Source organism: Ictidomys tridecemlineatus, chromosome 10, assembly GCF_052094955.1.
Source record: "Ictidomys tridecemlineatus isolate mIctTri1 chromosome 10, mIctTri1.hap1, whole genome shotgun sequence".
NCBI lineage: Eukaryota > Metazoa > Chordata > Mammalia > Rodentia > Sciuridae > Ictidomys > Ictidomys tridecemlineatus.
The window spans coordinates 123,866,741-123,893,865 of NC_135486.1; the positions used below are offsets into that span (position 1 = coordinate 123,866,741).

Sequence of the window (27,125 nt, forward strand, 5' to 3'; positions counted from 1 at the left end):
GAAAAAATGCTCATCATCTCCAGCAATCAGAGAAATGCACATCATCTCACACTGAAGCCAGATTTAAAGTTAGGAAGTCAGTGTAGTTAGGTAAATCGGGTCTAATATCGAGTAAGATCCAAAATGGAGGCCATGTTGAGAATGAATTCCAGGAAAAGCAGAACAACTCTTGGAATGTTAATGCCCCAAGGCCCAGAGCCCATCCCAAAGAAATGTTAATGAAGATTACTCCTTTGGCCCACCTGTGCCCCACCCTTAGGGCCTTCCCACCTACATTCCATCACTACCGCACTTCCATGGATTCCATCTCTTGGGTTCCCTTCTTCCTCCGGGAGAAGTCTTTTCTGCTGTCCTTTAATAAACTTCTACTTTCCACTCTGACCTTGCCTCAGCATGCTTCTCTGGTGTTATTCTTCAACATTGGGGAAGCAAGGACTCGTCACAGGTCAACAGCAGTAACAACTCCAGTCAGAATGGCAGCTATTATGAAGGCAAACAACATTAAGTGTTGGCGAGGATGTGGGGGAAAAGGCACACTTTTACATTGCTGGTGGGACTGCAAATTGGTGCAGCCAATATGGAAAGCAGTATGGAGATTCCTTGGAAATCTGGGAATGGAACTACCATTTGACCCAGCTATCTGTCTCCTGGGACTATACCCAAAGGACTTAAAAACAGCATACTACAGGGACACAGCCACATCAATGTTTATAGCCGTACAATTCACAATAGTTAAACTGGGAGCCAATCTAGCTGCCCTTCAGTGGATGAATGGATTAAAAAAAGTGACATTTATACACAATAGAATTTTATTCTGCATTAAAAGAGAATAAAATCATGGCATTTTCAGATAAATGGATGGCATTGGAGAAGACAATGCTAAGTGAAGTCAGCCAATCCCAAAAAAAACAAATGCCAAATGTTTTCTCTGATATAAGGAGGCTGACTCTTAGTGGAGTAGGGAGGGAGAGCAATGGAGGAATAGATGAATTCTAGATAGGGAAGAGGTGGGAGGGAAAGGGAGGGGGCAGGGGATTAGCAAGGACAGTGGAATGTGATGAACATCATTATCCAAAGTATTTACAAGTATGAAGACTTGAATTGGGTGTTAACATACTTTATATACAAACAGAGACACGAAAAATTGTGGCATATATATATAATTGTAATGCAAAAACAAAACAAAGTGCATGTATAAAGGTATGAATTGGCGTGAATGTACTTTATATATAAAGATATGAAAAATTGTGCTCTATATGTGAATAAGAATTGTAATGCATTCCATTGTCGTGTATTTAAAAAAATAAAATCAATAATATTAAAAAAAAAAATTAACACTTCTTGAACCTTGAACCAGATTTAACTCCTATCCTTTCCATCTGTTCTACTGGCAAGCTTATTAATTAAAATAAAATTTGGTCTAAACAACAACAACAACAAAAATAGAAGTATAATAATTGAGTATATTTTTTTCTTTGCAGTGCTAGGGATTGAATCCAGTGCCTTGCCCTGCTAAGCAAGTGCTCTACCACTAAACTACAAACCAAGCACATAATTACTTTTTTTTTTTTTTTTTGGTGGGGGGAATTGGGGTTTCTTTTTTTGTTTGTTTTCTGTTTTGGAACTAGGGATCAAACCTAGGGCTTCACACCTACAAGGCAAGCATTTCACTACTAAGCTATATCCCAGCAAATTAAATACTTTTTTTTTTTTTTTTTTGGTACCAGTGATTGAATCCAGGGGTGCTTAACCACTGAGCCACATCCCTAGCCCTTTTTATTTAGAGACGGTCTTGCTAAATTGCTTAGGGCCTTGCTAAATTACCCAGGCTGGATTTGAACTTGAAATCCTCCTGCTTCAGCCTCCTAAGCTGCTGGAATTATAGGTGTATGCTACCATACCTGGCTAAAATTGCCCATTTGAAAATGGTGAATTTTATTTAGCGTTTTTTGTTTGTTTCTTTTGTTGTTGAAATGCTGATTGCTGGGATGGAACCCAGGGCCTCACACATGGCAAGTGATCTATCACTGAGCTGGTTTGCCAGCCATATATTACACTTTTTTAAAAAATCACAGTTAGGGGCTGGGGATGTGGCTCAAGCGGTAGCGCGCTCGCCTGGCATGCGTGCGACCCGGGTTCGATCCTCAGCACCACATACCAACAAAGATGTTGTGTCCGCCGAGAACTAGAAAATAAATATTAGAAATTCTTTCTCTCTCACTCTCTCTTTAAAAAAAAAAAAAATCACAGTTAAAAATAGAAAAAAGAATTTAGGTGTCTGAAATTTTCACTTACCAGATATATATGGCTTTTGAGGAACCTTGCTTGTTGATTCCTGAGCTCTGGATTGACCACCAACTTCTCACTGAGTCATTTTCTTGTCACTTACCATATATAGTTCCATAGTTTTTTGTTTGTTTGTTTGTTTGTTTTCTTAATGTTATTTTTTAGAAGTAGTTGAATACAATACCTTTATTTTATTTCTTTTTATGTGGTGCTGGGGATCGAAGACAGGGCCTTAAACGTGCTAGACAAGTGCTCTTCCACTGAGTCATAACCCCAGCCCCAGTTCCATAGTTTTAAGGTTTATGTTCTTACAGGAACTAGGGATAACACAGAACAGAACCTTCTCCAAATAGTATGAAAAGGGCATAATCCTTTCTTGAAAAAAGCTATTTGAAGATGGAATCCAGCCAACCAAGAGATTAGTCAAAATGTTAAATCATTGATTACTATTGAAAATATGTAAATATCAATAAACTGAGTATTTTAAAAGTCAGAATGCATAATAGAAAATACTATAAATTGTTTGGGGTTTTCTTTTTTTTTTTTTTTCTTTCTTTTTTTTTTCCATACTGGGAATTGAACCCAGGGCCACTTTACCACTGAGCAATATCCCTGCCCTTTATATATATGTTTTTGAGACAGGTGTCTCTAAGTTACTAAGGTTGGCCCCGAACTTTTGACCCGCTTGCTTCAGGCTCCTGAATCACTAGGATTACAAATGTGTACCACCATGCCTGGCATAAATGTTATTAATATTAATAAACAAAAGTAATAATAAAACTAGCCAAAGTTTGGATACAGAGGAAGGTAGGGAAAAATATTAAGAATTAATTGGGGGCTGGGGATGTGGCTCAAGCAGTAGCGCGCTCGCCTGGCATGCCTGCGGCCCGGGTTCGATCCTCAGCACCACATACCAACAAAGATGTTGTGTCCGCCAATAACTGAAAAATAAATATTAAAATTCTCTCTCTCTCCTCTCTCTCTCCCTCTCTCACTCTCTCTTTAAAAAAAAAAAAAAAAAAAAAAAAAAAAAAAAAAAAAAAAAAAAAAAAGAATTAATTGGGAATGACCAATGGGAACAACCAAGTAGCAATGTCCATCTCCAAAAAGTGTGATTAATAAATTATAATGCAACTATCCATGATTTAAAAATTTTTGTTTTCAGTGCTGGGATTGAATCCAAGACTTCACACATGTTAATCAAGCATTCTGCCACTCAGCTATACCCACACCCAAGATCTTTTTTCTTAATCTGGGAATTCTAGGAAATAATGTCATTTATCTGAAGTTCCACAGTTCTTTTGGTTTTACTTCCATTTATTTCTGCTAAATTCAAATAATTAATGTTTTTGTTTTAAAATATGACATATAATATGACTGTCATATATTTTAAAATGTTATTTATCTAACAAAATGGAATGATGTTCACCAAACATTAATATGTTTGTTATTATTTCTAAGTGGTAAAATAAGGTGGTTTTTGGATTTTTTTCTTTGCTCTTTTAAGATTTGCTTGAATTTTTATGGTGAACAGGTATTTTAACAGAAATGATAAATTTATTAGTCATTTCAGTGTATATTTTTAAGAATGCAATTGCAGGGCTAGGGCTGTAGCTCAGTGGTAGAGCACTCACCACACACATGTGAGGCACTGGGTTCGATCCTCAGCACCACATAAAAATAAAAATAAAATAAAGATATTGTGTACAATTAAAAAATAAAATTAAAATTAAAAAAGTAAATAAAGATATTGTGTCCAACTACAACTAAAAAAAATTTTTTTAAAGAATGCAGTTGCAGACAAACATTTCTCTAGAGAAGATCTACAAATGGCCAATAAGCACATAAAAATATGTTCAACATCATTAATCCTTAGGGAAATGCAAATCAAATTCACAAAGAGGGTCTGGGTTTGTGGCTCAGTAGTAGAATGTTTGCCAGGCATGTGTGAGGTCCTGGGTTCCATCCTGAGCATCACATATAAATAAATAAAAGATTCATTGACAATTTTAAAAACACACACAGAAAAAGATAACACATTAGCCCTTTTAGGATGGTTGTTACTAAAAAAACATGCATGCATGAGACCCTGGTTTCGATCACCAACACCACCAAAAAATAAGTGTTAGCCAAGAATATGGAGAAATTGGAACCCCTGTGCATTACCAATGGGAATATAAAATAGTCCAACCACTGTGGAAAACAGCAAAAAATTAAACAATTGCAGTATTATCCAGCAACCCCACTTCTGGGTATATATCCAAAAGAATTGAAAGCAGGGACTTGAACAGATTATTGCACATTCATGTTTATAGCATCATCATTCACAATGTCCAAAAGGTAGAAGCCACTCAAGTGTTCACTGACAAAAAATGTGCTATACTCACACACTGGAATATTATTCAGCCTTTAAAAGGAAGAAAATTCTGACACATGCTACAATGTGAATGAACCTTGATTCCAGTAAGCTAAGTGAAAAAATTATATGCAAGGAGACAAATATTATTTGATTCCTCTTGTATGAGGTACCTAGAGTAGTCAGAGCCATAGAAAGTAGAATAGTAATTACCAGGTATGGGGCAGAGAAGGGAAATGTGTTATTTACTGCATAGAATTTCAGTAAATTTTGGAAGATGAGAAAATTCTGGATATAGTGGTTGATGACTATACAATTAATGCCATTAATTAATGTAATTGATGCCACTGAATTGTTCAGTTATTAATGATAAAAATGGTAAACTTTATGCTATATGTATAATAAACAACAAAAACTATATTGTAATATAAAACATGTTATCTACTATGGATATAGACGATATAGACATAAAGGGCTAATTTATGAAATATTCAGAATAATTACCTGAAAATTTCTACTTTGTTATTTTTATTTATTTATTTATTTTTTCCTGGAGATTGAACCCAGGGCCTTGTACACACTACACAAACACTATACCATTGAGCTATAGCCCCAGCCCTGTTAATTTTCTTCTTTTGCAAAGCAAAACCCCCAAACCCTCCTGAGAATTTTTAAACTTTTATATTCTAATCACTTTCCAGTTTCTTGTAAAAATAGGATATGTAGATAAAATTGTGGTTAGAAAACAAACAACTAGTAGTGGTTTTTTGTTGTTGTTCTTGTTTTGAGTACTGGAGATTGAACCCCAGGGTATTGAGCTATGTCCCCAGCACTCTTCATTATTTATTTATTTATTTATTTATTTGAGAGAGAGAGAGGGAGAGAGAGAGAGAGAATTTTTTTTAATATTTATTTTTTAGTTTTCGGCGGACACAACATCTTTGTCTGTATGTGGTGCTGAGGATCCAACCCGGCCGCACACATGCCAGGCCAGCGTGCTACTGCTTGAGCCACATCCCCAGCCCTTCATTTTTTATTTTGAGACAGGGTCTTGCTAAGTTACTGAGGCTGGCTTAAACTTGTGATTCTCCTGCTTCAGCCTCCCAAGTTGCTGAGATTACATGTGTGTGCCACCATGAGACTAGTATAGAATGATTTTGAGCAACATTATTAAGTGAAAAAGGCAAGGTATAGAATATTGTATGTGGTTTGTTCTCCGTTCGTATTAAGAAGGGAAAAATCAAACATACATATTTAGTAACATATATGTAAAAACTCCCTGAAATATTAGAAGAAAACAGTAGCAGTTGTTGACTCCTGGGATGGGAACTAGGGGACTGGGAAACAGATGTGAGAGGAAACCCTCAACATTTTGTCTTCTTTGTATACTGAACCATACATAGAAACAAATTGCCTCAAACTGAAAATACTGGAGAATGATATTGACCAAATTATATTATTATTTTGTGTTCATGTACAAATATGTAACAACAAATCCCACCATTATTTACAACTATAATGCACCAATACAATATGTAGAAAAAAAGAAAGAAATGAATTACCTGTCCCCAAATGACTGCATTACATTTGTAGAAACACACACACACACACACACACACACACACAATCACAAAAAATAAAATAATGTAAAGCTTCTTGGGAAATTCTGATATGTACTTTCTGGTTGGTTAAGGACAATTCACTATCACTGGATGAAACAAATATTAAGCACCTCTGGCATGCCAAGCCCCACACTAGGCAATTATGATGCAGAATGCTGTCTTCCTTTAGAATGAAAAGAGAGATTTAGGCCTCTTTCTAGGGATAAGGGTTTGAGATGAAGTCTCTGCATAATCTAGGATCTGTAACTCTGTGACCTACTGAATAATACTGGGCCCTTCCAAAGCTCTATGGAGAGTCCTGAGTCCCTATGCAATGGTCACTACCAGCAGCACTTAGGATTTTGCCTTCTTCCTTTCTGATATGGGCCCAGCTTCCCCCAATGCCAAGGCAGCTCTTAAACTCCAGCCAATCCCTTACAGATACTAGGACCCTCTATAGTCTAGGATTTTCTGCTGATGGAAGCTCTCTCTACTAGAATGACCTGCACTTGCTTTGGTTTAGGGAGCAGGAGTCAGAGGTCATCTGCTTCCTATGGCTGGCTGCTTTTCTATTCTATTCTATTCCTTCCTTTCTTCCTTTTCTTTTTTCTTTTCCATAAATATAATTATCTTTCCCCAATTGAAATGTTCATATTTCTATATTTTCTTTCTTTTTTTTTTTTTTAAAGAGAGAGTGAGAGAGGAGAGAGAGAGAATTTTTTTAATATTTATTTTTCAGTTCTCCGCGGACACAACATCTTTGTTGGTATGTGGTGCTGAGGATCGAACCCGGGTCGCACGCATGCCAGGCGAGCGTGCTACCCCTTGAGCCACATCCCCAGCCCCTCTATATTTTCTCACATCCCCAGCCCCTCTATATTTTCTAACAATTAAAACATAGTCAAGGGCTGGGATTGTCACTCAGTGGTAGAGCGCTCACCTAGCACGCGTGAGGCACTGGGTTCAATCCTCAGCATCACATAAAGTAAAATAAAAATATTGTGTCCACCTATAACTAAAATATAAATATATTTTTAAAAAACATAGTCGATATGCAACAGTTTTAGAATTTGTATATTCATTCAGCTTTCAGTTTCAGTTTTCACTTATATATTTCATTGTTGTGATTCTGAGACACTGATTGGTTCTCATATGCAAATAGAACATACACATAATTTATGTCATATAGCATGCTTGTGTACCACATAATCATCCTTTGGTATTCACAGGGAGTTGTCCAGAACCCCTGCAGACACTAAAGTCTGAGGATGCTTAAGTTGTAATTCTGAGGCCCTTGCATAAAACAGCCTGATATTTTCATATAACCTATGCACATCTCCCATATACTTTCAATTATCACTAGATGAATTATAATAGTACAATGTAAATGAGATGCAAATAGTTATCATAGTGTACCATTTAGGAAATAATTTTTTTTTTACAAGTCTGTACATGTTCAGTACATATATAATTATTTTTGGTTTGAATACTTTCAATCTTCAGTCGTAGACAGAACCCATGAATCTAGAGGACTAACTGTACTTGACCATTTACAAATAAAGCTCAGCATGGGTATCTAGAAATGTTCCAGTGGCCTGCCTAATTGCTAACCACACTCCTACTACTGGTGATGACCATGGCCGTGGCCTAGTACCCTGCCAGTTACAGCAAGCCCTTTCTTTGCTTGTTGGTCCCAACGTTCAAAATATTATGGAACTCCTTCCATGTCCCCTGCTAGCATTACCCCTCCCTACTTCTGGGAACCAGGAGATTAACTCTCTAGACCTACAGAGCTCAAAGTTGGGAAGCACTGGAAGCACAAATTCCCTAAGAGGGGATCACAGAGAGAGGTAGTATGTGGGGCCACTCCCACTTCCACCCCTTGGCTCCCAGACCCATGTACCTTCATCATAAAACAGTCCCTGAGTTTAAGCCTTCTAAAAGATGGCACTGTGTTCTCCCCATGCTGACCTCTCCAGCTGTGCCTTCCAAAGGGTGACCCACCACCCCAACAGGCCAAAGGCTTCTGGACATGCAGCAAATGGTAGTGTGTCCTCCACCATGTTGCCTTTGCTAGAAGGTGAGTTTCTCGGTCCAAGGCAGAGGGAGGTAGCTGTGAGCCATTAGCAACCAACACCCATACCAGCTGGGGAGAGTGCACTGTGGGTGCCTTGGATCTGGGTGGGGCACCAGCTGTATTCTCTATGGGATCTAATTAAATTTTTCCACATCACTTTCTAGCTGTTCCAGTGCCTTTTAGTTGTTGTTTGTGGTACTAGGGATTGGACCTAGGAATGTTCTACCACTGAGCTACAGCCCCAAACCTTTTATTACTCAGGGAGTATCACTACGTTGCCTAGGCTGGTTTTGAACTTGCAATCCTTCGGCCTCAGCCTCAGGAGTAGCTAGGATTACAGGTGTGCACCACCATGACCCACATGGTGCTTGTGTGTGTGTGTGTGTGTGTGTGTGTGTGTGTGTGTCCCTTTAAAAAATAGTGTATTCTTATCCTCCCATATTTGAAGTGTTACTTTTTTTTAATCTTTATTTTATTTATTTATTTTTATGTGGTGCTGAGGATTAAACCCAGGGCCTCACACATGCTAGGCGAGCACTCTACCACTGAACCCCAGCCCCTGAAATGTTACTTAAATTTTTTTTTTTTTTTAGTTGTAGATGGACGTAACTTTAATTATTTATTTATTGTTATGTGGTGCTGAGGATCGAACCCGGTGCCTCACACATGATAGGCAAGCGCTTTGCCAAGGAGCCACAACCCCAGCCCTGTAGTGTTACTTTTATCACATTCTGAGTGCCTATATGTATACATGGGTCTGTTCCTGGTCTTTCAATGCTGTTTCATTGATCTGCTTGTCTAGTTGTACATCATTATCACACAGTTGTTTTTGTTTTTGTTTGGAAATAGAGTCTCATTAGATTGCTTGGGCTGACCTCATACTTCTGGGCTCAAGCAATCCTCCTGTCTCAGCCTCCCCTGTAACTAGGACTAGGATACATACCACCAAGCCCACACCACAGTGTTTTATTTAATATAGTTTGAGGGTAGTTTTATTCAGTAAAGTCTACTCATCTGATTAGATTCTGCTCAAGTGACATTTCTGTGGGAAATTCAGGTCACCCAGTGGCCATTCATGTGTAATTGCTGAATGGTGCCCCAATCTCCCATCGATCTCTATGATCATAGGGTTGCTCATGAAGAAGGCGTAAAAACTTGTCTGGATCTCCCAAGTTGCCAAAGGCTGGGTTAGGAAGTGTGCTAATCACTGCCATATCTGTGTCCCCAAATTTATCATTATGGTGTCCAACCATGTGTCCCCAACCTGGGAACAAATTGTGTTGCACACTTTGAGACAGCAAAAGAGCTACATCTTGGGATGGTAGGGAGCTGTTCAATCCCTAGAGCCAGACTGTGGGAGACCAACCTTGCACGTGACTGGGTTACACTCCCCAGCTGGGTGTTGAGGCGCTCAGTCACAGAAATGTGGCAGAGCTTTCCCCACCCTTCTTGGGTTCAAGGGTCAGTGTGTCTTGCTACAGCCCCATGGGTGAAGCTATGCTCTCCTGTTCCTTTGTAATATAACTCCTTGCCCTGTTTAGGATAGAATCTTCCATGGAAGTGCCTTGGGTGTGTCCCCTTCTCTTACTGTGCCCTTGAGTGTGGCCTACCCAGGTGTCAGTCAACCTGCTGACAGTGGACATCATGAAGATAGACTCAGCCCCCTGAAACCTGACCCCTTGCCTCATTTGAATAGCTTCTCCTCAATAAAAGGGTTCAGCACATGCTCTCGCTGTCTCTCTTTCTGCGGACCCTTAAGGTCAGAGGAGTGTCACAGCGACCCCAAAGAAAAAGGTATTTGTGTCTCTTGTGTGGTTATTTTGTGCAGCCCAGTCAGCCCAGTTCAACTGGAGTGACCCCTGAGCCTTTTAGTAGCGAGAACAGAAACCTGGCACCAGACTTGAGTTCAAGTCCTCTACAGCTCCTTCTCTGAGTCATCTTGGAAAGTCCCCAACCTTTCTGGACCCCCATCTGTAAAAGAGGGGATAACAGGGATGGGGATGTGGCTTGGTGATAAATCAGTGTGGGAGGCCCTGGGTTTGATCCCCAATACCACAGGGGGAAAAAACTGTGAATATGACCACAAATCTCGGGATTGTTATAGGATTAAATGAGCTGGGGATATATATTAGTGGTAGAGCACTTATCTAGCATGTGTGAGACCCTGGGTTCTATGCATAGCATTGTGAAAAAAAATTTAAATGAATTAAAAAATATAAAAATGATTAAGTGAGATCATATATGTGTGTATAGTGACAGGTAGAATAACAGAGGCTAAAAAAAGTTATTATTTTCCTTACCTTATATCTCATCTGAGAAGTAGAAATGACAGGTCCTTGTCACATAACCCTGAGGGGAATCCAGGGCGACAAAGACCATGGAAAGGGCTCAAAGTCTGGCAAGCATAAGGCCCAGAAGTTAGAAATAGTCATAATGGTAAAGAGTCCCAACTGCAGAGCTTGGGTTCAAAACCTAGCCCTAGCACTGCTTCCTGTTGGCTGTGCGATGTTGACCTCATCACATAACCTTGCTGTGCTTCAATATATTCATCTATAAAATGGGGAAACAATACTATACTTCAAAGGGTTAAGTAAAGAAAACATGAGGGACCTGGGATATAGCTCAGTTGATAAAGTGCTTTCCTAGCATGAAAACAAGAAAGAAAGAAAGAAATGAATAAATATAGAGGAATAGCTTAGGGCAACTCTGGGACTGTAGTAAGCACTCAAGAAATGTTAGTGATGGGCTGGGGCTGGGGCTCAGTGGTAGAGGGCTTGCCTAGTATGTGTGAGGCCCTGTGTTTAATCCTCAACACCACATAAAAATAAATAAAAGTAAAGGCATTGTGTCCATCTACTATATATATATAAAGAAATGTTACTGATGATGGTCTGGTACTGTGGCAGCACAGCTGTAATCCTAGCAACTCAGAAGGCTAATGTTGGAAGATCAAAGTTGGAGGCCAGCCTTAGCAACTTAGCGAGACTCCATCTCAAACATTTTTAAAAAATTAAAAATAATTTTTTAAAGGGCTGGGATGTAGCTCAGTGGTAGAGCAAGCTGGGTTAAATCACAGTACAACAGCAACAACAACAAATGAACATTGGTGAGATCCCTTTCTTCCTGGGGGCGGGGGGAGTCTTCTCTGCTGTCCTTTAATAAAGCCTTTTACTTTTCACTCTAAAATAAATAAATAAATATGCAAGCAAGCAAACAAACAAACAAATAAATAAATAAACATTGGTGGGCTGGGGATGTGGCTCAAGCGGTAGCGTGCGTGCGGCCCGGGTTCGATCCTCAGCACCACATACAAACAATGGTGTTGTGTCCACCAATAACTAAAAAATAAATATTAAAAAATTCTCTCTCTCTCTCTCTCTCATCCCCTCTATCTTAAAAACAAAACAAAACATTGGTGACAATAATGACAATGATTAAGAAGAAAGCTAATCTGCAAGGCTGTGTGCTGCAGGAGAGCAGGGCCCCTCTCAGTCTTATTTGCATCTCCCTGTCTCTGGAAGGGTGCTTGAGCAGGTTCATGGAGTTCCCAAGTGGAGTGGGTTGGGCTCCTCACTCTGATGATCGCAACATTAGGATCTCTCTTCTATGCCTCACACTAGCTGTCTCTGGCCCACCACCCCATCAGAAGGAGAGCTAACATGGACATTTCCTGAGGCCAGGCATTCTTTTCAACAGATCAGACCCCTGGACATGGCTTGGCAGCACCCTGAGTTGGAATCATTACTTCCTTGTCTTTCTTCTTTCCGCACCACTGAGATCTTGTCTTTGTGCATGGCCTAGTGCTAGGGACTTGGAGATGAAAGGAACCGCCTTCGGTCTGGTAGAGGAGAGAAACTGTCAAGAGATAGAATGTCAAGGCAGGGTGACCAGTAAATGGACAGGGGTGAAACAGGGGTCTGGGAGCCCAGAAGAATCCCTCAATGTAGCTGGAGGCAAGGGAGACAGGGGAGATAAAACCCAAGTGGGAGGTTCAGATGTGAGGGTTAAGTCAGGTGAAGGAGAGCAGGAGAGATTTCTACACTGGCAATGACATGAGCAAAGGCCTGGTGTTCAGCAGAAGCTGAGTAAATTGTGTGGCTGGAGAAGTGGGGAACAGCCAAAGAAGAGGCTCAAGGCTGTACCAGGGACAAGGGGACCAAAGGCCTTGAAGGTCAGATTAAGAAATCAAAACCTGGGGCTGGGGATGTGGCTCAAGCGGTAGCGCCCTCGCCTGGCATGCGTGCGGCCCGGGTTCCATCCTCAGCACCACATACCAACAAAGATGTTGTGTCCGCCGAGAACTAAAAAATAAATATTAAAAATTTAAAAAAAAAAAGAAATCAAAACCTCTGAGGGCACTGGGGATAGTAAAGCGATAGGGTGCTAGAAGGGGACAAGGAAACTTGCTCTTTATTTTTCTTCTGTCCTATTTGAGCAACCACCAACTTCTTTGCTTTCTGTACCTGCCTTGCTTATTTCTGAAAGCTGTCAAGCTATGCTTACACCTTGGGTAGGGGAACGATCTACAGTCAGGAATAGGAACAGGGTTGGAGTTACTGTCTGGGATAGGGTATCTTTTTTGCTTGTTTCGCGGTACTGGGGATGGAATAGGGCCTAGAGCATGCCAAACAAGTTCTCTACCATGATCTATACCCCAATCCAATCCTTTTTATTTTATTTTGAGGCAGGGTCTCACTAAGTTGCTCAGGCTGGCCTCCAAATTGTGATCCTCCTTCCTCTGCCTTCAGAGTAGCTGTGATTACAGGTGTGCATCACTGTGCCTGATTTCGAGTTCATATATATGTATTCTGAATTGTCTTCATTATGTGGTTTCTGGATGATGTTGGGGTCATGCTTGGGGGTCCTGGGGATAGCTGGGCATTGGATCTCTTGAGATTACATGTATGGATGGGACAGGGACTGGGCTCAGAAACATAAGGTGGTGGGATATTGAGAGTTTTGCCATTGCTTGGGAGCATTCTGCACTACTGGAGAATCCCCAAGAGATGGGGGTGGGGGGGGTGTGCTCACAGCAGGGAGCAAGGCACTTGGTGTGTGGAGTCAGCAAGGGTTTGTGAGGCGGGAGTTATCATCCCTGTTTCCAGATAAGGTAAAAAGAAAAAGTAGGTTCAAAGAAGTTAAGTAACTTGTCCATGCTAGTGATGAATAAATGCAGAACTTGAACCCAACCCTACTCCCTCCAAAATTATTGGGATCCCCAAGATATCAGCTCCTGGTGAGACCAGAACATAGATGGAGACATATGGATCCATGGTGAGTGGAGCAGGTCAGGATGGCAGAGGTACTGACTTCTGCCAAGACACTCACTTTGGACAAATGGAGCTGGGCCTGGCCTGGGGGCTGATTCCTTCAGCTGTGAATGACACCCGGGAGGTCCAAAGAGAGAAAGTGAGTCCCCTGAGAGATGCAGGCAGTGCTGAGGTTTGGTGAGGGTTTTCCTGCCGCAGGGTGAGGCCCAGCCCCACGTACACCTCCACCTGTGAATAGCACAGATCGAGTATCTGCCTCCCTCTTCCCCTCCTCCCCATACTCCACCACCAGGGCCTGGCCCACGCCTCAGTGCACCCACTCAATGGGGCTACTCTAATCCCCTGACATCACCGTCTGCCCAGCACAGGCCCTACCTGCCAGCCTGGCAGCCCCCAGCCTTAGAGATGCTTTTTAGAAAACCCCAACTCAGAACCATCTTTATCCTTAACCTACTCCCTCCTTCAGCTCACAGTTCAGATCTGGGACATCCCACCTCTAGCCCCAAGCTGGGGAATAGAGCCTAGGATCGGCCCTGGATTTGCTGTGTGACTTCAGGTAAGTAGCTGCCCTTTCTGGCTTTTGGCTCCTTAGTTAAGTCTCCTCCCAACAACCCCCGGCTAATCACATCAACTCCCTTTGGCTCCTTCCTAGCCCTTGTCATTTTAGGAAGTATTATTGGTTTTTATTAGTTCACATGTTTATTGTTGGTTTCCCCCATGGGAACACGTACCCTGTGAGGACGGACTTCACCTGCCCTTCTGTTCATTCTAATGGCACACAGAGTGAGTGTTGGGTTATATCTGTTGAATAAATGTAGGGTACCTCTTTCTTCACGTCACCCCCTTACCTGAGCAGTAGGGAGAAGCAGTATTCTACCCCCTGGATGGAGTCAGGGTGGGATCCTACTGATCACTCTGAATCACTGTTGGGATAGCTCTGGGCAGGGACCTAAACCCAGCTTCTCTTCCCAGTCTTGCCCCTCTGCCTCAAGGCTCCTTGGAGAGGAGGACCTCAAATGTGTGTGTGTGTGTGTGTGTGTGTGTGTGTGTGTGTCCCTGTGTGTTCTGCCTGGCAGGGGACAGGATCTCTCCTTGGCTATCAGAGACTGAGATGTGGCTAGATCCAGGACTCCTGCTCCTCTGCCGCATGTGTGTCTGTATGCATGTGTACAGGCATGACGTGTGTGCTCCATGTGCTCACGTCTGCTCTGTGCAGGTATCTCTGGCCAAATCTCCAGGTGTGCAGCATGTATTCACATGTCAGTGTGCATCTGTGTACACAGGAGCATTCATTTGTCTGAGTCTCGGGATGTGTAACATGCATAGTCCTGGTCTGATGGGGGTTTTCCTGCCTTCTTGGGTGAGGCCCAGCCCCACATACAGCTCCACTGTTGGCTCCAAGACAACGGAATTTTTGTCTGTTTTGTTCCCTGTTCTGTCCCAGCACTTAGAAGAAGGACTGGCACACAGTAGGGTCCAGGACTACTCATGAACGAATGCATGAAATTGTGCATTCAGGTCTGCTGTGTGTCCGCGTGCCTATGCGTGTGTGGACGTGTGTGTGCTCCTGTGTCCAAGGGTGCACCTGCTTTTGGATGATGTTGCCCCTACACCACTCCTCCTGACCCTTTTCCAAACTCTTTGGGAGCCAGCGCCCAATGCCTGGGTCCCTGTGGGCGGAGCAGGGGGCCCGCCTCCTCAGGGGAAACTGGATCCCAGGACGTGCAGAGCAGCAGGGAGCAGGGCGGCCCCTTTGTCCCCCATAATCCCCTCCCCGCCCTTGCCCGCTCCTTCCCAGCCACCAAGGTTTAAGGTTGAGTTTGGGGTTTGTAGGAGTCCAGGGTGTCAACTCAGTGTCCTCATCCCTGTCTATTTCCTGCATGGGAGTCTTCTGTACCCTGAGTCCCAGGCCACCTGGCCTGAAATATATACCCTCTTCTGGGTCCCTCCCAAACCTCTCCTTGTCCCTTCCCCTAACTGGGTCTGCCTCATTCTTTGCCAGGACCCTGTCCACTGCCCGCCCCCTCTCTCCAGGGTGTACTCCCCTCCCTCCCTCCTGGGCGGCTCCAGGGCACAGATCTAGGTATAAAGCTACCTGAGGGACAGGAGGACAGGTGCCCTGGAAAGACCCAGAAATTGCAGAAAGGAAGGAGCCAAGGAGAGAGCATGAGCTGTCACCTGGGTGAGTGAGGGGACTGAGCACCAGGACCCGGAGGCCAGGAGGGATGGGGGCCCTCTCTGGCTGCTCTGACTCATGTGCCTAGTGACTTTGCACTTGCTGGAAACCTCTAAATCCTTATACATCGAAGGCTTCATTCCTCATTCATTCAACAAATATTTACTGAGTGCCTATTATATGCGAGGTATAGTCATCCCGTGGTACCTATGGAGGGTTGGTTCCAGGACCCCCCAGAGGATACTAAAATCTGAGAATACTCAAGTCCCTTATATAAAAAGACACGATATATTGAGCTGAGGTTGTAGTTCAGAGGTAGAGTGTTTGCCTAGCACATGTAAGGCACTGGGTTCGACCCTCAGCACAACATATACATAAATAAATTAAATAAGCTTTTTTAAAAAAGGCGTGATACTTGCATGTAGTTTACACAATTCTCCTATATACTTCACATCATCTCTAGATAACTTATAATTAATACAATATAAATGTCATGTAAATAGTCATTTTATAGTTTAGGAATAATGACAAGGAAAAAAGAAGTCTGTTCATGTTCAGTTTAGATGAAATTTTCTATCTGCAGTTGGTTGAATATGTGGCTACAGATCCTGCAAATACAGAGGGCTGACTGTGCTGTCCTAAGCATTTGGGAATAGAACCAGTGATCAGACAAAAACCTGTGGCCTGGGATGGGGATGTAGCTCAGTGGTAGAGCTGTGGTCGGTCACTCACAAGGCCCTGAGTTCTATCCCCAGCACCACAAAAGCAAAACAACAATAAGACCACCCATGACAGCATTCATTCATTCATTTGTTCACCAAATATTTAATAGTGAGAACCAGCCATGAATGAACCAGGTGAGGTCTCCTCTTGCCTAGAGCTGTCATGCTGGTGGAAGAAACAGCAATAAGTCAGTTAAGAAACAAATGAGATAACTTCCAATTAAAAAACAAACAAGAAGGGCTGGGAATGTGGCTCAGGCGGTAACGCGGTCGTCTGGCATGCGTGCGGCCCGGGTTCGATCCTCAGCACCACATACCAACAAAGATGTTGTGTCCGCCGAGAACTAAAAAATAAATATTAAAAATTCTCTCTCTCTCTCTCTCCTCTCTCACTCTCTCTTTAAAAAAAAAAAAAAGAAAAAAAAGAAAACAAACAAACTCTCAGGGAGTGGGCAGGACTTTGGGGATGGTGGCCAGGACAGTTTATCCTGAGCTAGGGCCTGAGGAACAGGAAGGAGATGACCTTGGGAGGGTTTTGGGGGGTGGTCCCCACAGGGAATGTGACAGAACATGAAGAAGGCCAGTTCAGGGGGAATAAGCCTTTGCAGAGCACATTGAGGACTTTTTTTTTTTTTTTTAGTTGTAGATGGGACCTTTATTTTATTTATTTATATGCGATGCTGAGAATCGAACCCAGGGCCTCACACATGCTAGGCAAGCACTCTGCCACTGAGCTACAACCCCTGTCCCACACTGAGGACTTTAATTTTACTCTGAGTGAGGTGGGAGCCCATGGAAATGCTAGAGAGGGGATGAACATAGTCGGGCCTGGGGGTCTGCAGAAGCAGAAGCCAGGGTAGAAGCTGATACCGGGGAAGAAGCAAGAGATGATGTGGAAGCTTGGACATATACAGCTCAATATATTCTCACAAAGTGAGCATATACCTTATAATGAACATTCAGATTAAGAAACAAAAAACTTGGGGCTGGGGTTGTGGCTCCGTGGCAGAGCACTTGCCTAGCATGTGTGAGGCCCTGGGTTCAATTCTCAGCACCGAATATAAATAAATAAAATAAAGGACCATTGACAATTAAAAATATATATTAAAAAAGAAAAAAGAAACTTGCACTGCCCGTTTTACTCTTCTATTCCTCGCCTTACCCCAACCTCCTCCTCCTTTCCTCCCCCCCCCCACCCCTTCCATTACTGGAACTGAACCCAGGGCCACTCTATCACTGAGCTACATCCCTAGCACTTTCTGTTTTGAGACAGGATCTCACTAAGTTGTCTAGGCTGGCTTCCTTGAGGAAGAAGAAATGGTCAGATTCTGGATATACTGTTTCATCTTTTAAAAGTTTTTACTGAAAGTAACAAATATACAAAAAGGTCCATGTTGTAAGTATACAGCTCAATTAATTCTCATACAGTGAAGATATACCCTGTAATGGGCACCCAGCTTTCACCTGCTATTTATACTAAAATTGGAATGATACAGAAAAAATTAACATGACCCTTGTGTAAGGATGACACACATATTTGTAAAGCACTCCATATTTTATTGTTTGTTTATTTATTTAGATATTAGGGACTGAATCCAGGGGCACTTAACCACCAAGCCATATCCCCACCCTTTTTAAATTTTTTTATTTTGAGACAAGATCTCACTAGGTGGCCTAATGCCTCAGTAAGTTGCTGAGGCTGGCTTTGAACTTGTGATCCTCCTGCTTCGGCCTTCTAGCCACTGGGATTACAGGAGTATGCCACCACACCTGGCACATTCCATATTTAAAAGAACAAAACCAAAAAAACCCTTGCCTTGGCTACCTTGTAAGGACAGAACCAACAGGATTTGGATGTGTAGAGTAAGAAAAAATGAGGTCTTAAAGAGGACCCCACGGGCTGGGGATGTGGCTCAAGCGGTAGCGCGCTCGCCTGGCATGCGTGCGGCCCGGGTTCGATCCTCAGCACCACATACCAACAAAGATGTTGTGTCTGCCGAGAACTAAAAAAAAAAAAAATATTAAAAATTCTCTCTCTCTCTCTCTCTCTCTCTCTCTCTCTCTCTCTCCCTCTCCTCTCTCACTCTCTCTTTAAAAAAAATAAAAATAAAGAGGACCCCACAATTTAGGCCTGAGCAACTGGAAGAATGCTGGAGGGAGATAAATCTAGAATTGAGTATTGGGTATTCTGAGTTTAAGTTGCTTACTAATATCCAGGGAAAATGTCAAGTAGGAAGTTGAATACATGGGTTTTGGAGTTCAAGGGAAGTTCAAGTGGAGTTCTTAGCTGGAAATAATCCACCTATAGGGCAATTCTGCAAGCCCTAATAATCACAGGATATGACAGTCACTGAGGGCTCTGTTGAAGAAGTTTTAAGATGAATAAATGAATTTGTAGGCAGGGTCAGGGATTTGGTGCTGACCTCTGATTTCCTCTGCTAGCCCCGCTCTGTCTACTGAGCCTACTATTGCCACCCCTCAGTCCGGCAGCCCCCATCTCCCCAGCTGAGCCCATCAGTCAAGCCTATAGCCTGGCCCTCTACATGCAGAAGAATACATCAACACTGCTGCAGACCTACGTGAGTGACAAGGGGCACAAGCAGGGGACGAGGGGAGAGGGGGATACTACCCACTACCCTGGGTAGGGGAAGCAGAGCAAGCTCAGGAGTATTCTCTTCAGTGGGTCCAAGGGCACAGGGGCCCTGTTAACTAGAGACATGCTCAAGCGTTGTCACAGATGGCTGGGTGATCTTGAGCAAGTGATCCTTCCTCTCTTGGTCTCAGCTTCCTCATCTGCAAAATGGGATGGTAATACCACCTTTGGTGACCTTTCAGGATTGTTACACAGTCAAAGGAAGCACTTAGAAGGAAGGATTTACATAATCAGGGTGATTTCCGTAACCACCTCATGCCATGTGCTCACTTGGGCTCTATGCCATCAATTCCTCAAGCCATTCTGACTGTGGAATTAGAATGCATTTTACGGATGAGCAAACTGAGTCCTAGAAGGGATAAATAATTTGCCCAAGGGCACAGAGCTAAAAACTGGTAGTGCCAGGATCCAAAATCAGGTCTATGGAATTCCACACCACAACCCTCCACCCCTTACGCCCACCCCACCATACAGAAACAAAATTGGCAGCCTGCTTGCTGGTTCTGACAATGCGTTGTCAGACAAAAGTGGCTGCCTAAAACACAGGGATCCTGTAGACCAAAACTTCCATCCTCCGTCTTACTCCTGCTTTTTTCCCCCAAATTACATGACATGGCTGGCCCTGGTGAGTCCTGGAGTTTACAATTCTTCCATTGTACTATACTCCAGCCTCTTATGAATTCCACAGTTTAGGTTCTGGTACCATATCTGTCTCTATTCCCTGGACAGTCTTGGGCATTTTGAGACTTCGTTTCTCCATCTATACAATGAAGATGTGGAACTAAGTTATATGTCAATTAGGAGCTCTATCAGTATGCATTAAGATTCTGTGGGTCTTGTTTTGTGGGGGGGGTCAGAACTTTGATGGAGAAAACTCTCAACTACATTAAACAATGTTAACAAATATTTATTAGTGATCATAATAAAATTAACAAACATAAGCAATTAAATACCATAAATAAGAATATTAAACCGTAACTACATTGTCAGTAATATACTTAGATTGAACATATTATTAAAAAATAGTCACAGAGTTCATTAATATCTATATATTATTAGTTAATGATTACTTTTTATTCCTTTATTGTATCTCAGGTGCTGTTTATATATCTATATCTATATATGTATGCATATACATATATAAATTTTCCATCATCTTCACATAACATTGTTACATGGGAGTTACAGAAGCTTGTGATTTGATGTCATATAGATAGTACATGGAAGATGACCAATTGGAACCTAAAAAGGCTCTCGATCTGTATTAGGACATCCTACCAGCTCCCTGAAGGGTGGTGAATGGTGGATTCTCCTGGGAAGATGCCAGTCTCAGTGTGCAGATGTGGAGTCAGCACCATACATCCCTTTGGTCCCCTTACCTCTGTCTCTCTCTGTCCTGCATACAGCTCCAGCACCAGGGCAGCCCCTTTAGTGACCCTGGCTTCTCAGCCCCTGAGCTGCAGCTCAGCAGCCTGCCTCCTGCTGCTGTCCCCTTCAAGACCTGGCATGCCCTGGATGATGGGGAGAGACTGAACCGTGCCCAGGGAGCCTTCCTGGCCTTGACCCAGCACCTGCAGCTCGTGGGAGACGACCAGAGTGACCTAAATCCTGGCAGTCCCATCCTCCTGGCCCAACTTGGAGCTGCAAGACTCAGGGCCCAAGGCCTGTTGGGCAATATGGCTGCCATCATGACTGCCCTGGGGCTGCCTATTCCCCCAGAAGAGGACACTCTGGGGCTTGTTACCTTTGGGGCCTCAGCCTTCGAGAGAAAATGTCGAGGGTATGTAGTGACCCGGGAATATGGCCACTGGACAGATCGAGCTGTGAGGGACTTGGCTCTACTCAAAGCCAAATACCCAGCATAGAGGAGTGGGGCTTCCTGTCAGAGGCTACAACACTTCCTCTTTCACAGTGGACTCTTTTTTGCCTTGCTTTTGGGATAGAGAAGGAGCTACAACTTCTCTAGAGACCAGAGTTTGTGTGCCATGTTTTGGAGAATATTATCTGGACACCAGGCCTCCATTCTTTATTGCCTATGACCTCCCTTCCAGAACTAGTTGGGTCTCCATGGGTCCTATTTCATGGATTCCAATCCAGTGGTACTTGTTTTCCTACTTCTTAGTTGGAAAGAAGAGTCCCTTGAAGAGGCTTCACCTCCTACTCTAGGGAGAGGACAGTTGGTCTCCTTCCTGGGCTCTCCTTGAGACTTTCTCCTTTCTATAATTGGAGGAAGTTCAGGGGTTGTCTTCCTGTCTCTGTCTACCTCCATTTCTGTGTGACAATATGACCTTTCTGAGCAGATAGCTCTCCCTTCTTGCTGGAGTTCATTTCCTCTCCTGATTTGCCTGTCTGGGCCATTGTTCCACTTTATCTCCAAATGGGGTTTCACTTCCTGATCAATGGAAGTAGAATTCTGGAAAAACTAAGGACTCATGTCACATCACATCTGTTTCCTGCTCAGGGCACTTTCACTTCCTGTTTTGGGCAGACAGGTGGTATCCCTGTCCTGGGGTTTTGGTGAATCTCCTATGCAGACTGTGCCTTTGGGGTATGTGTGGGGGATCAGTTTGTACCCCAAGGACCCTATTCTTCTCAAAGTTGTCTCTCCATTTTCAAAGTTGTCTCTTCATTTACTGTATATACAGGTAACTTTAGTTTTATTTTTTAACATTTTATTTACAAAAAAATTAATTTATTCTCAAATAAAACTCTTTTAAGGCATTATGTGTTGTTTTTTTTTTTCCCCTCTCCACAGACCTGGTTTGAGAGGTGAGGGTTGTACTATCCCTGCACAGGGCAGGGCAAAGTGAAGGGAGAAGAGGAAGGGCCCAAAGGGATGGGGTGGGGACAATGAGGGCAGCAGTTGGGATGACCCTGGGGGAGGGTATCTAAAATTCGTTTGCAGTAGCCTACCCACCACAGGACCAACAGGCACATTCCTGGCCAAGAAAGGACAAAACTAAGGGAGAGAGACATGGTGTGGCCTCCTTGAGATGAGGCTGAGATGTACACATGCTCACGTGGGGCCACAGGGAGAGGAGAAGGGAAAACAGACCCAGAGATCCCCAGAGATGGGTAAAGGGGAGACCTAAAGAGACTGAGGCAGGCCCAAGGATGGAGAAAAAGAGAGGGGAAGCGAGAAAATGAGGGACACAGGAAAGTTCCTTGGGCAGACAAGGAGGTCCAGAAAGAGAAGAGGTACAGAGTCAGAGCAAGGGGACAGTTCGCAGAGACACTGACAGACACGGGAAGAGACAGAAGTGAAGACAAACATGGAGAAGGAACCTGATGGAGAAGAGGCGACAGCGCGAAGTCGCCCCCCCACCCCCGTGAGCGCGCTCACGCGGGCCCCTCGGGCACCAGCTGGCTCAGGTCGCCCTCGGTGCGGCTCACCCACTCGCTGTAGAGGCCGCACACGCGGAGCCCCAGCACCTTGGCTGGGAAGACCCCTGCGGCGCTGGTGGTGGTGGTGGCGGCAGTGGCTGCAGCCGCGGCGTTAGCAGCAGAGGGCTCCGGCCAGGGACCGCGGGCGGTGGAGCCCAGCGCAGCTAGCACGGTCTCCACGGCGGCGCCCAGGGCTCGAGCCTGGCGCGCAGCGTCCTCTAGGCGTCGCAGCAGGCGCGGCACGCGCGGGTTCAGCTCGGCCTGGTGGAGGCGCACGACGTCGAGCAGCGGGGGCAGCGCGGCCAGCGCCGCCGCGTCCAGCCGCAGCCGCTCGGGCAACGGCAGTCCCGCGTGGCCCGGTGCCGGGGCGCTCAGGCCGGCCACTGGCAGCCGCGGAGGCGAGAAGCTCGGCAGCCCGAAGGGATCTCCCTGGTGCTGCACCTGCGGAAACACGGGCGCAGTCAGCGGTCACCGTGGGGCGGCCAGAGTGGGGGGGACTCGCCGGGGGCGGGGTGCTGTGGCCAGCGCTGGGGGTTCCTCCAGTCCTAGCAGAGACCTCGACCTTCTCCTAGGACGTCTGTTTCCTCATCCTGCAAATAATTCCCTCCTAATGGGCCGTTGTGTTTGAAACAAAACACAACAAAAAAAGCATGGGTTTACATCAGGGCCTTTGTTTTTTGTCTCTAATATGGAACCAGTAACAGTATCAACTTCATAAGGTAGTTATGAGCATATAAAGTGCTAAAAACAAGGCCTGGCCTCTAGGAAGGGTTCAGTAAATGTCAGATGTTTCATTAATATTATCTTAAAAGGTCAGGGTTCAAATCTTGTCTCTGCTGTGCCTGTTTGGGCAACAGTTTCCCTTCTCTGAGCCTCAGTTTTCTCATCCATAATATGGAGGAACAGCTCTCTGTCCTGTCTTCTCCCTCACCACATTGAACCTAGGGCTTCCTGCATGCTAGGCAAGTACTTACTCTATCACTGAGCTGCAACTGCAGCCCTTTTTATTTTAAGGCAGTTTTGCTAACTTGTGTGGCTGGCCTCAATCTTGGGATCCTCCTGCCTTAGTCTCTCAAGTTGCACAACTAGGCCCAGCTCCCCTGTGCTGTCTTTCTACCAGAGTTCTCTCAAAAATTAGAGGTACTCAGTGGATTTCACTCTCTTCTCCCATCCTCCCAACCTCTGTATCATATCGGCAGGTATTTAATGAACAATTTTCATATGAATGAACAAAGATAAAGATGATTTACAACTTCTCAAATGCAAACATTTCTCTTTTGCAAACATCTTACTTCTGGTTCAAGCTTTGTTTGCTGCTTAAAAACATTATCTTCCCAATAGTGGGTGTGATGATAATAATAATGGCTTTGTAAATAAGAGAGTTAAACTGAAGACAGTGACTAGCCCTGTAACCCATCTAGGAAGTGGCAGAGCTGGAATCTGAATCACAGTTGGTAGGACTACAAAGCTAATTCTATTATTCCACTACCCACTGTCTTGTTTCATTATTATTTTAATGTTATCATTACTGCCCAAGGTCACAAGTGGGTAGGCCTGTTGTTTGTCTGATTCAAAACTACAGCCCTGGGCCTGGGGTTGTAGCTAAGTGGTAAAGCACTTGCCTAGCACATGTGAGGCACTGGGTTCAAGCCTCAGCACCACATAAAAATAAATAACATAAAGGTTAAAAAAAAAAAATACTAGGGGCTAGGGGGTATAGCTCAGTTGGTAGAGTACTTATTTGTCTCGCAAGCACAAGGCCCTAGGTTCAATCACCAGCACCAAAAAAAAAAAAAAAAAAAAAAAAAAAGAAAATACTACAACCTATTTTCACTCCACTAAAGTGGGATTATCTTCTCTCCTTGGGCAGGGTAGGGCCTTCAGGCCAACCAAAGGTGTTGATAGCTCTATTTTCTCTGTATCAGCTCCTTCTTGGTCCCTTTGAATATTCTAGGTAGAGGACTTCACAGTCCATCTTTATTTAGTGCCTCCTTTTATGTCCCATGAAGATAAAAGTGACAAGATCACACAGAGCTTAGAATGTAGGTTTCCTGACTCCTAGACTAGAGTACCCTTTACAGTCTCAGGCTTTGACTTCAGGCACAAGGTGTAGTGGCACCCCCTCCTCCACAAAAAAATCTTAGTTAAGTTTCTCCAGAAATCTTCACCATCATTGATTTTAAGACTATAAACAAGAGTCTTTACAAAAAAGTTTAATGTAGTTAAACTTCCTATTTTCCTGTTGCTCTATTTTACTTGGCCACTGGCTGGAAAAAAATCAGCATTCCAGGTGCTGAAGTCCTTTTACTTGTTTTTCACAAACATATATCCAGTATAGTAGTTTGTAAAAGTGTTTGCAAATACAAAATGTGATTTAAAAAACAAAAATCATTTAACAAGGTCTTTGGCCTTGGGCTGCAGATTCACAAAGATGTCTTCTACATTTCTAAGATAAGAAAAGTTACCAATTGGGCTCCATGGAAACAGCTGGCATGGAGAGGAAAGAATGGGGAGAAGTTCTCCTCTTCTCAGGTGTTGTCCTTAAAGGGTTAACTTACCCACAACAGTGGGAAAAAAAAGAAAGCTGCTTTTATGTAAACTTCTGAGCACCTAATCTTACATGCTGGGTATAAAACTCTGAAACTATTTGAACTCTCCGGATTCAGGCAAAAGCTGTGTGCCCTCTGAACCTAGCTGCAGCCAAATAAAACTGTTTCCTGCTATCTTACTTCAGTGCCTTGCCTCATCTGTCCCTATAACAAAGGAAAGGAGGCTCCAATCTGAGGCAGAGGTCATTTGCCTCCTCCATTTGCTCTGTGGCCAGGAGTAGTGGCTGTCTCTCTCAGGAGGTTTGTTTTCCACAGCTGGGAATGAGGTTGAGAAAATAGGTGATAGAGGACCTCTGTGACCTGTGCTTCCTTGTTTCCCAGGCCCAAGGCACCCCCAACCCCTTTCCCACTCACATATTCCTGGAGCAGCTGCTCTGCATATTTGGTGAGGAGGCGGGCAAGGCTGTGTGTCTGACGGATCTTGGCCTCCAAGTGGGGAAGGAGTGAGATTGAATCGTCAGCCTGGGGGTCTTCTGGTGGGAAAGGGAGGGAGGAATGAGGGCAGCCCAAGCTCCTGCTCCTTGACCACCCAGCCAGTTGGTCTGTTCAGTTTCTGAACCCAGAAACTCTACTCTGAATGCTCCAGCATTCAAGCCAGGAAAGATCTGTCCCACTCCAAGTGAGGAAAAATGGGGCACCAGACTTTTATCAAATAGTTGCTCTACATGAAATGTGTCCCCTGTCCCCAAATCACTATTGAAATCCCATTAAAACTAACTTTAAATTCTGCCTCCTCTTTGCAGAATCCAGAATCCTTAAATGAACTGCTCCCTTTGACTTAAGGCCATTTGTTCATAATTCCAAGGTAGCTCTCCAACCTGTGTATATCTACCTTAGCCTGGGATGCTTCTGAGAATAGGGCCTTACACATGCCCTGTGATTGTTGGTGGAATTCAACATCCCTGAAGCACAGAACTTCAAATTGGAATGTGACTTTAAGGCCCATTTTACAGATAGGGAGACCATGTCCCATTCCCTCTCTGATGCTCCTACTGGGCAGGGCAGCATCTCCTGACTTTCCCTGACACAAACCAGAGTGTGGCGCCCAGAAGGACTACGAGCCCCGAGACGCACAGTGCATGCTGGGGAGTGTAGTCCAGGCCCGGCAACTCCCGCCCCGCCCCCGCCTGAGTTTCCCACAACCAGTCCCTATCCTCAGCAGCTTTGACTTTCGAGTCCGGTTGTCACTCACTAGTTCCTGTGGCTCAAAAAATTACTTCCCTAATTCTACCTCTCCCTCCGGCTCCCCAGCTCTGATTCTTTCCCAATAATCAGAGAGGACCTTGGCGCCTGACCCATCCTCGACCCCAGCCCTCCCTCAATGTGCTGTACTCACCGGTGATCTAAGCCCTGAGCCCACACCCTGGAGGACTCAGCCCCAGGCCTCCTCTAAACCTTTGCGCCTGCCCTTTCTCCCAACTCACCCGCACGTTACCTGACACCGGAGCCTGCTTTCCCCCGCCCAGGCCGCTCCCCTCCCGGACCCAGGGGTGGTGAAGACCCAGACCCCAGCTGCCAGCCTTTCTGATTCCTGCTCCCTTCGGTGACCCAGCGTCTGGCCCCTCAGCCCCTTACCCAGACTTCCCTCCCTCTGGCTCATGCTGGCCCCTGCTGATCCCGGTTCCCTCCACGCCCCCCTTCCGAGGGGGGAGAAGGGGAAAGGGGTAGGGGCGTGGCTCGGGCGTAGCCAATCATAGTCCAGACCCCAAACATTCCCCCCCGCCCCACCAGCCCTTCTAGGCAAGATTCCTTGGCCCTGAGCTCAGCAACTAGTCTGCGCCGCCTGGTCAGGGAAGGGGCCCCGCCAGGGATGCAGGTAGTCTGACCTGTGGACATTACCTCAAGCCCTGGGAGACAGCCTTGTAACCCTCTGGAAGAGGAGGCTCTAGTTCCCACCTGAAGCGGGGAGGGACGCCAGGGTTGATTTGGGATTAAAGCTTCAGGGACCGGAGAGGGAAGCCGCGGGCTAACAGGAATGTGCAGGCCCTCCC

General features: G+C 44.5%; 2 protein-coding genes and 1 non-coding gene across 4 annotated transcripts; 2 read left to right on the forward strand and 1 right to left on the reverse strand.

Moving 5' to 3' along the window:
• Positions 1–16,610: 16,610 nt before the first annotated feature.
• LOC101959043 (cardiotrophin-2) lies at positions 16,611–21,006 on the forward strand. Its single transcript, XM_005323866.3, has 3 exons — positions 16,611–16,623; positions 18,931–19,067; positions 20,548–21,006. Exons 1-3 carry the CDS (start codon positions 16,611–16,613, stop codon positions 21,004–21,006), a joined length of 609 nt encoding a protein of 202 aa, XP_005323923.3.
• Positions 17,942–18,047, forward strand: LOC120887776 (U6 spliceosomal RNA). The gene has a single exon (XR_005731102.1). It is a non-coding gene; the product is annotated as a U6 spliceosomal RNA (small nuclear RNA).
• LOC106144823 (cardiotrophin-1-like) lies at positions 20,033–26,785 on the reverse strand. 2 transcript variants are annotated; one of them, XM_078024037.1, is made up of 3 exons: positions 26,710–26,785; positions 25,489–25,607; positions 20,033–22,966 (listed from the first exon to the last, which is right to left on the reverse strand). In XM_078024037.1, the coding sequence occupies exons 1-3, from the start codon at positions 26,732–26,734 to the stop codon at positions 22,481–22,483; spliced, it is 630 nt and encodes a 209-aa protein (XP_077880163.1). In that variant the 5' UTR covers positions 26,735–26,785; the 3' UTR covers positions 20,033–22,480. The 2 variants fall into 2 exon arrangements, with proteins under 2 accessions (XP_077880163.1, XP_077880164.1); XM_078024038.1 differs by having other exon boundaries at positions 25,489–25,604; positions 26,710–26,783.
• Between the last annotated feature and the right edge of the window lie 340 nt (positions 26,786–27,125).

What these genes read in the sequence shown, in the direction of transcription:
- LOC106144823 (XM_078024037.1), bottom strand. Translation starts at nt 26,734, where the DNA reads ATGAGCCAGAGGGAGGGAAGTCTGG. An exon ending in CCAGAGGGAGGGAAGTCTGG is followed by an intron (nt 25,608 to 26,709) that starts GTAAGGGGCTGA and finishes CTTTCCCACCAG; the next exon opens with AAGACCCCCAGGCTGACGAT. An exon ending in AGCAGCTGCTCCAGGAATAT is followed by an intron (nt 22,967 to 25,488) that starts GTGAGTGGGAAA and finishes GTGTTTCCGCAG; the next exon opens with GTGCAGCACCAGGGAGATCC.
- LOC101959043 (XM_005323866.3), top strand. An exon ending in CAACACTGCTGCAGACCTAC is followed by an intron (nt 19,068 to 20,547) that starts GTGAGTGACAAG and finishes TCCTGCATACAG; the next exon opens with CTCCAGCACCAGGGCAGCCC.